The sequence below is a fragment of the Esox lucius genome, chromosome 2 (genome assembly GCF_011004845.1).
Source record: "Esox lucius isolate fEsoLuc1 chromosome 2, fEsoLuc1.pri, whole genome shotgun sequence".
Lineage (NCBI taxonomy): Eukaryota > Metazoa > Chordata > Actinopteri > Esociformes > Esocidae > Esox > Esox lucius.
The window spans coordinates 6726550-6735990 of record NC_047570.1 but is presented as its reverse complement, the minus strand read 5'-3'; the positions used below and the strand labels follow the sequence as shown (position 1 = coordinate 6735990).

General features: G+C 39.9%; 1 protein-coding gene across 2 annotated transcripts; it reads left to right on the top strand.

Annotated features, from left to right (window-relative positions):
• The first annotated feature begins 369 nt into the window (after positions 1–369).
• ccnd1 (cyclin D1) lies at positions 370–7949 on the top strand. Of its 2 annotated transcripts, none has more exons than XM_010881770.4 (5): positions 370–926; positions 2312–2527; positions 2980–3139; positions 4240–4388; positions 4531–7949. In XM_010881770.4, the coding sequence occupies exons 1-5, from the start codon at positions 729–731 to the stop codon at positions 4684–4686; spliced, it is 879 nt and encodes a 292-aa protein (XP_010880072.1). In that variant the 5' UTR covers positions 370–728; the 3' UTR covers positions 4687–7949. The 2 variants fall into 2 exon arrangements, with proteins under 2 accessions (XP_010880072.1, XP_019911530.1); XM_020055971.3 differs by lacking the exon at positions 370–926 and adding an exon at positions 1931–1995.
• Positions 7950–9441: the final 1492 nt, after the last annotated feature.

The window sequence follows — 9441 nt, the reverse complement described above, 5'->3', positions numbered from 1 at the left end:
AAAGCTGGACGCTGTTGTGCGTGAAAAGCCCAGTAGACCTGACGTTTCTGAGACAGTGGTACCGGCTCGTCGGGAATCGACGATCATACCACGCTCAAAATCGCTTAAATCACTCGTTTTGCCCATACAAAAGTTCAATTGTACAGTAATCCATTTTCTTCTATTTGGTTTTACGCAAGAGAAAAACCGGATACTGCTTGTTCTTCTATGGTGAAATCGCAACCGGATGGTATATTACCGCCACCTGCTGGGCTGATGTGTGATGGAGACAAGTGAACTAGGCGCTTACGTATACCGCCCCCTATCAAACTCTAACCAATTCACATTCATCTCCGCATAACCACCTTCGCGTTACCGAGACTAACCCTCCCTCACCCTCGCCACCCGGAATACTGGGACCTCCCATTTCCATACCTATAGGAGCAGCAGCGGCATGGGAAGGACTTGGAACTTTGTAGAGGGGTAGTTCTTCAGTTTTCTCTTGTTATAAACTCCTTATAGCTCCGCTCCTTCAGTCTCGATGTAGCTTTGATCTCCCCTCCACAGCAGTAAAACGTCATCGCAAAATCTTCTGAAGGGGAGTTTTGTCTGCTAGGGGGAAGCGTTGTAGTTCTCAGAGGGCTCACACTGAAGAAGTAGCAGCATCAACGGAGCCTTCAGTACTAACAAGACGAACCTATTTTGATTATTTCTTCAGCCCTAAACCACAAGCTACTCCCGCAAAAGACATGGAAAACCAGCTGTTGTGCTGTGAAGTGGAGACCATCAGAAGAGCTTACCATGATACCAACTTACTAAATGACCGAGTTCTACAGACAATGCTTAAAGCTGAGGAAAATTACCTTCCGTCTCCAAATTACTTCAAGTGTGTCCAGAAAGAAATAATACCTAAGATGAGGAAAATAGTGGCTACATGGATGTTAGAGGTTTGTATATTTAAGATGTCTATACTTACTGCTTAAAAGTTTGTTACTTAACACTTCAAGCCATGCGTTCTCCTAATCGTATTCCATTAGAAATTGCCTCTGTTTTGGATGGTTTTATGCATCTTATTATTTCCAAGAATATTCATTCAGTTATGTGTAAACATACTGACATATGTATGCAGTTATGCTTGATTTCTGTAAGGCTGACCAAGTAAAAACTTGGAACGCGGATCAATTATACCTATTTTCCATGTAGGCTATTGTACTCTCAGTAGGCTAATTAGCTTACAACACTTGCAATGTAGCTGCTCTATTCTTTACTTTGCCAGAGACTTATGAAATGTATTTAGATGCCAAAAAAATATTCCAAATTAATAGCAATGTACACGTATGCAGTCCTACTCGTGCCAGTATAATGCGCCATCTTGTCGCAGGCGTAGGCTATAGGTTTTTAATACCACAAAAAAATATGTAATAATGTCAGCAATGACAGCAACTGAGTCAGCAAGTCGAAAGGTACATCTTGTGTATTCACTTATAATCCGGGCACACGCATGGCGAAAAATGATTATATAAAACCATTAAGTTCTTCTTCGACTTACGAATCAAGCTCCTGTTGCATGCCGTTTCTGCAAAGGTTGCTCTTAAAAACCGCTTGTTTTCAACAGAAATGTGCAGAATAATGCATTTTAGATGGTCGGTTATGATACAGTATCGTTTAATCAACATTTACATGTAGTAAGACATTGAGACTTATGCCTACTTACATTTTTTATTCATTTTTGAAATTGTGAGTCATCACCAGATCTAAATGTCGCACGCTCCTCGAGAAGAAGCATTCTATTGTAAAATTAAATTGTTTTTAGGTTTCCTGTTTGAAAATTCGACACCTCTTGAAACTATCCGATAAAATATACAGTAAGGATCATTTACATACTAATTTGACAAACCGGAACAATTTTTTTATATTTTTAAATATTTTTTGAAAAGATGGCGATGTAGAAATTTCAGTCGAAAGTTGTATTGACGCCACCCCTGTCTCTCGGAAGCGCCTGAAAACAACCAAAATGTAATTAACTATTTAATTTTCCATACCAATATGCCTAAAAAACTTTTACTTTTTTCGAAAAACATGCGTTTAGTCATGTTATTTGCATTGGAAAATCTGACTCCACCGTATTCCGACATAGCACGTTTTAACAACAGCCATAAGGAATGGATGGATAATGCAAAACATGTTTTGGTTTGTCATTAGCCTGCAGGATTTCGTTTTCACTAATTAAAAGGCCTATTTATGGGTGTATAAAATCGTCCTGATTCAATTGTCCTATATTAGGCCATATTTTAATGCAAGGCTACATGCTAAATTGCTGTTTTACTTCTAGGTCTGCGAGGAACAGAAATGCGAGGAGGAAGTTTTTCCCCTGGCTATGAACTACTTGGATAGATTTTTGTCTGTGGAGCACACAAAGAAAACCAGATTACAACTTCTCGGAGCTACATGTATGTTTCTGGCCTCAAAGATGAAGGAAACGGTCCCTTTAACTGCAGAGAAGTTGTGCATTTACACTGACAACTCCATCCGGCCCAGCGATCTTTTGGTAAATGAGCAATGTCAATCTAAATAGACACTCTGCACATGGTTGCAGTTACTTCATTAATGTACATTCTTGTAGGATATGGTGATGTGTGTGTGTGTGTGTGTGTGTGTGTGTGTGTCCATAGTATGATAGGCTACTGTATCCAACTATAATGTTTCCAGTTTTTAAGCCTATTGTCCTTATACATTCTCATAGTTGCTCGTCGACTAATAGGATCTAAATTATTTTCTACATTTTTGGGGGATAATTTAAAATACAATGTTCAGTAAATGAGCCGTATGGGTTCTTTGTGCATTTTACATGGTCGCTTGTAACAGCAGTTAGTTCAGTGTAGCGCAGTGACATGCGGAGGGCGACATCGCCCTCCACTGGGTAAAACGTAGATCTAGTTTTTGAACTCAACCTGTGTAGTTCGACTGTCTCATTGCGCACATCTCTGTCTTTCTTTGTAGCAAATGGAACTACTGGCTTTAAACAAGTTGAAATGGGACCTTGCATCAGTAACACCTCACGATTTCATAGACCATTTCCTCTCCAAGCTACCAATTCATCAGAACACCAAGCAGATCCTGCGCAAGCATGCCCAAACATTTGTGGCTCTCTGTGCTACAGGTAGGCCCACACGTGAACCGTTGAGCATTTTTCGTTTTACTGCTATAACCACCTTCTTAGGGACCAAAGGTTATGTGTCAGATGCCAGATTTCCATTCAGTTAGAATTTCGTGGATTTCAAGATAATGTACTCCTCGATTAGATCAGGTGTCTAATCATTAATGCATTTATTTTTTTTACCCCTGTCAGAATGGTATCAGCTCTTGTAAAGGAAAGTTGGAGTGTACAAAGGCGTATGCATGCATTTTGGAGGTGTCTCTGTCAATTTGTAGTGTGGACAAGCAAGTCAAGATATTGGAATGGAATCCACTTAGTTTCTCTAGTTAAAATTTGTGATTTCTTTGCTAGTTTATTATAGATACTCGCTACATTGTTTATTTATTATTTTTTTTACTTTGCCTTCAGTCAGGGTTTGCTAAATAGAAGCCTAGTTTTCAGTGGGGTATGTTTTTAGGGCTAATTGTGGATAATATAACCATCTGTGTGTAATTTATTTCTTGATGTCTGAACTGCATGCATGGTGGAGGGGCAGTCTGTTGGGGGACCATTGGGGGATGGTGACTGTCCACTCTATTTATCAACCCCTTACATGCACAGGGAGTAGGAAGTGAAGGTTCTGACCTGTTTACAGGAGATCTGCTCTGTGGGGTTTAAATTATAACTTATGAAGGAAGAGGAAACTGGTAGGAAGGAGAAGGGCATTTCGATTCTTTTTTAGAAGAAGAGTTAAGTGGTGTACATGTTTAATGACTGTTAGAAGCAATTGTCCTTATTTTGTATGTGAGATTTATTATGTAAGTTGGTTTGCATGGATTCCCAGGTCATGTTAGTGGAGGCACATTTAGGATATTATGAGTAGAAAAGAGGCCACAGGATTTCCCTGCACCCCCCCCACCACCACACCTCATTTGGGCACAGCCTAAAATGGCCTCCTTCAGACACCCTTGTTCTGCCTGAGTACTTTACAGGTGACTGTTTCATCTGCAGCATCAACCTTATTGAAAGCTCAGGAGTACTATTAAGTTCAGGCTCTGTTCCAGGTATGTCACTTTCTGACTGAAGTACTCACCGTCTTGCTGTCTTTTTCATCTTCCCGGTAGATGTCAAGTTCATCGCCAACCCTCCATCCATGATCGCAGCAGGCAGCGTGGCAGCGGCGGTCCAGGGGCTGTATCTAAAGAGCACAGATGGTGCGCTGTCATCCGAGAACCTAACCAACTTCCTGTCCCAAGTTATCAAGAGTGACCCGGTATGTCAAACCTACCTCCCTGGGTTTTTTGTTGCTCTGCACACATGCTTGCACTGGAGCATTTTCCATCAAACTATTTATGATCCTGCCTTTCAGGCATTTGTCTTTTTTACACTGACAGTATCTGACTCTGTCTTCACAGGATTGCCTGAGGTCGTGTCAGGAACAGATCGAGTCCCTGCTGGAGTCTAGTTTGAGACAGGCACAGCAACAAATCGTCTCCACAGAAACGAAAAGGATAGATGAGGAGGTGGACCTTTCCTGCACCCCCACAGATGTGAGGGACGTCAACATTTGACTTGTGTCCTCCCCATTTTTCCTCCAAACAATTTCTAAGGCTCCAGCCTTACCAAGTGGCCGTCTGGGAAACGAGGAACACCGGCGAACCCTTGTCATCCTATAAACACCCTCTGGCAAAAGCTTTGGCTCCTCCCCAGTTCCGGGCCCCCCCAAGCCATTGGCTTCCCCTGTGACTTGAGGCCACCCGTCGCCAAGGGCTGTCAGGAACGGACTAAACACCTTGCTTCTTCCAAGACGACCGGTCACATTCCCTCTCCCGTGTTGTGGGGCTTAAGACATCGACATGGGCGATGGCAAAAAACAACAACATCAAAGACACTGACTATATGGAGGAAATGAAAACATAATACTTTATGTGCAAGATTAAGCCACAGATAAAGACATTGCTGCCACCCAATGTTGAACTAGGATTTTTAAATACCATAGACTGACTTTACATGCCTACTAAAAACATTCATTTTAACAACAAGTAGGTATTTTTAGTCTGTCTTTGTGTCTAGGTTTTTATTTGAAGTATAAAATCATTTATAAAAGAGAAGGGGCATTTTGTTTGTCCCCCGATTCCCTTTAAATATGCATTCTGCATGTTGTCGAAGCTGCCCTCTATGTTTATTTGTTCTGGATTGTTCCAGGCTACTCTGCACCCCTTCTTGTGTTTAGTCACTTTAAAATTGTCTAGACAGCTAAAGAAATGTCAAGCCCCCTAGATTTGTCCTCTTCTCTTTTTAACTGGGTTTTATGAGTCAACAGTATACTTTGTCTAGTGTATTGATATGTTTTTATTGTTTGGCTGACTGGATTGTTGGTGCTGAGGTTTGGCATATAAGGATATACAGGACATTGTTGTTTAGTGATTTCTTTTGTCCTCACTGCCACATCGTGTATATATTGATAGTTATGACCAGATAAGCTAAAATCTAGTGTTCATCCCAAACCTCTACCATGCAATCCACAGTAAAACAAATTGTGGTTCTTACTTTCTAATACCATTCCATTTTTAAAAGCACTTTTAGTCAGTTTTCTTCTGACTCCTATAGAAAGAAATCACATTGATAAACTAAGTTTGTTTATCAAAACAAAATGGAAAAAAAATGTATTGGAGCAGTGCAGGTCTGTTTTAACTATGGTTTTGTGTGTTTTGATTTTGGGTACAAGTAAGCGCAGCCAAACCCATCTACTCCTGCTGTTAGATGGGTATTCTGTTGAGGATTTTCATGCCAATAGTGGGACATGAATTGTGTGGCATATTTCAGCATCGCTTCGTTGGCATCCAGAGCATTTGAAACACTAAAGTATCAAACTTGAAAGCTAAAACAAAGATTTAGGATGTTTATTGATTATTTTCCTCTTGGATCCAGCGCAGATTAGAAACAGGATGCCAAAGTCTCTATGTGCACCATATAGTGCTTAACATACCTGCCCTCCAAATCATGTGACCGTGTTTTCTAAACACAAAACTGAAAGAAAACACCGTAGTTAAAATGCCGTTCAGAATGTGTCATTGACTGGGTAACTGCTAAAAAGAGGAAAGGGGTGTTTTGGCTAGAGGTGATTTTGCACAATGCTGAAGACTTAGACTATATTTCTGTGGCTTGCCTAAGAGAAGTGGATTGCTAATATGGAAATGGTAAAGTTGAAAAGTGGGAGGCAAAAAGGGTGATATCTTGTCAGCAACACATTTTTGATGAAATGTTGAATTATGGTTTTCGATTGTACAGTGAAAAAGATGAAACCAGGATGGGAGAGCACACTCCTCATATTGAGCTGCTATGGAGGAATCCCAGCAAAGTGTAAAACAAAATGAAAAACAAGAAAAAAAAAAAAAACAATGCTTTTTCTCCTATTGTTTGCTGCTATATTTTTTTATATATACATAAATGTCAATATACTGCCATTTAATAGGTTTGAATTTTCTCATAGAAAATTGTTATTGACATCTTGGTTATTGTAGTTTTGTGTCATCAGTTTTTATTTTGATTTCTGTGCTATTCCAAAAAGAGGAAAAAACGACAATAGATAAGTTTCGTTTCCACAATACCTCATATTACAGTCAAGACTTCTTTAATTTAGATATTTTTGTTCTTTTTTAATATACTTGTTTGTTCAGTGCCTGATAGTCCTGTTTAAACTGCTAATGGTAATGCATTGATCATTATCCAAATGGGTCCTGACGTGAGCAAGAGCATTGATTGAAACTGGTGCCATAACGAACCGGATTGTATAACTCTTCTGAGTATTAAGCTGTCTCAATGAGAGAGACTTTATCCCCTCTAGGCCCCTAAAGGCCCTCCTATTTTATATTTATGAAGCATTTGCTTGAGTTAAAAACCTCAAGGAGTTGACTTTGGGTTTGACAAATGCCATGACGTCTTAAGCCATTTAATTATTTTCAAACCATTATACCGTTTTTCCAAACAGTTCAATACAAGCTATGCTAGATATATCATCCTCTACCAAGAGGCACAGTATATTTATGTGTCAAATGCGCAATAAACGGTAAATAGACATCTTGGATTGCAGCTGTTTTTTCTTAACTGAATTGCTGGAACATTGAAGCCAAATTAAAGGGCTGCAGATACTATGGGAACACATCCATTTGACCCAGACATCCTTCAATTGGAGTTAATGAGTGTGAATCCACTAGCCATAGAAACGATGCTGCTATATGTTCTGGTTGGAGATGTGAGGTAGGCCTAGCAGTGTTTCTGCAAGCTGCTCAGATTGCTACTGGCTAACACAGGACCCAGGATGCAAATATGTTTCTGTCTAGTGTCAGGAATACTTGTTACCTCAAAAAAAAATATATATGGAAAAAAAACGAAAAACATCTTGAGGCCCATGTGTTAAGGATGACATAACCTATTTTTGTCCAACTTATAAGTGCTGTCAGGAAATAAAATAAAAGATAGAAAGCAGAAAAGGTGGGTATCTTTTGTCCATAATTTTGAACAGAATGTGGTACAGTGCTTACCATTACAACCAACCCCCAAAAAGCTAAATGGACAGCTTTTTCTTCAGTAGTTATTGAGGGCTGGGTTGGTCTCCCCTCTTAGTCAGCTGTGGGTTAGGATCGGTTTTCGTTGCACTGGAGCAAAGGTCATCTGGGGACCATTAAGGAAATAAGAAAAGATTCTGAAATGTCTCCTTTATTTTGTGGCTGTTTTATTAGTAGCTGGTCTGAAATGCACAATATTTACTTGCACACCCATTCTAGAAACAAGATTTGAACATCAAACAATAATTAAAAGTGGATTAAAAACATCCTTTTTGTGTCTTTTATGATTGCATATTTTATTTCTAAAAGGGACATATAGTGTTCCATTTACAGTACCTTCTTTACCATACCTCAGAAATGAGTAATCCATTTTGAAGAGATATTTACTGTCGCTGTTATACTGTAGTGTAAATAACCTACAGTGATGTAATAACTTTCCAAAAAGCAACATTGACATGACACATGGGAGAAATATTTACACTCTAAATTATGTTAAAATGCTTCTGTGAGACTAATGATTACCCACGCTAGTGATTCAAACATGTGTGACAGTACTCATTGATTTATTATGCAAGGAATTCCTTTGATCAGAGGTTTCTATAAAGAAAAAGGCGTTACACTCTAATCCTTTCCCACAGCCCTGCAATCGTGAGCAGGACAAACAGTGGACAAAGGGTTCCTGCACATAAGGCACTGCAGCAGCAAAACTCTGCTAGCGCCCAGACACTTTCTCCATTTGTCTGGCATTATTCATAATTGCTCAAAGTATTCATTTTAACATTGCAAGACAACATGTCCCAGAAGGCACACCATAACATTTGTAAACCAGAGGATGAGTAAACACCAGAGCATTAAAATCTATATCAAACAATCACCAAAAAAACTATAATAAAATGTATAATTTACGAATGATTTATTACAGGGGCACTGTGTAGAATCCTGCCCCTAAACAATTACTCAAATTGTCTCCTCGTCTTCCCTTACCGAACGACACTGCTATAGTACTAGGTTGTCCAGGGTGGTTTAGGGTGGGAGGGACAGCATTGCGAGTGTCTAAAGGCAGTATAAGGTTGCTGTCAATGCAAACTGAGTAAGAGTAAGTTGGGGAATATTTCAGGCCAACTGAATTTTGTAAAGAAAAGATTAAAACTGCTGGAAGTTAGGAAGAAATCTTACACTATGCCCCGTTAAAAGATTAGTTCCTGTATTTTTGGCCACTGGTTGTCAACAAGTGGCACTGCCGAGACAAAGGTGTTCGCCCCCCAAAAGTTGCAGTCATTTCTGCAATATCATTTCAAAATGTTTACCCATGTCTGCAGCTAAAACCTTTATGCCATTGCTAAACAGTTGTATGTCAAGCAGTCACAATGGAAAATGCCAGAATGAACTGAACCCTTCTTGCTTTTGCGTAGATGGCAACCGAATTACTCTACATTTTTTGTTGTGCGGTGTGGCTTTCGCTAGAGCGCAGCGTTTGTAACGCAGTTGTTGCGGGTTCAATTCCCAAGCGGGTCCAAGTAAGAAAAAGTATGGCAATCTATGCAGTCATGACCATAACGTGCTCTGGATAACCTTCTGCTAAACGACCAATGCAATGACAACGCACTAGGTAAGGGCCAGAATTCTGTTCAAACTTCAGCTGAGAGCTCATAGCCATCTGCCCCGCTGACGGAAACGGCCTGATGTTAGCATGAAATAGGGGACCCTTAACTCACTTGTGTAGCCCGGTCATTCTTGCCTGTGCCATGAATAGGAAGT

What these genes read in the sequence shown, in the direction of transcription:
- ccnd1 (XM_010881770.4), top strand. Translation starts at nt 729, where the DNA reads ATGGAAAACCAGCTGTTGTGCTGTGAAGTGGAGACCATCAGAAGAGCT. An exon ending in TGGCTACATGGATGTTAGAG is followed by an intron (nt 927 to 2,311) that starts GTTTGTATATTT and finishes TTTTACTTCTAG; the next exon opens with GTCTGCGAGGAACAGAAATG. An exon ending in TGTGGCTCTCTGTGCTACAG is followed by an intron (nt 3,140 to 4,239) that starts GTAGGCCCACAC and finishes TCTTCCCGGTAG; the next exon opens with ATGTCAAGTTCATCGCCAAC.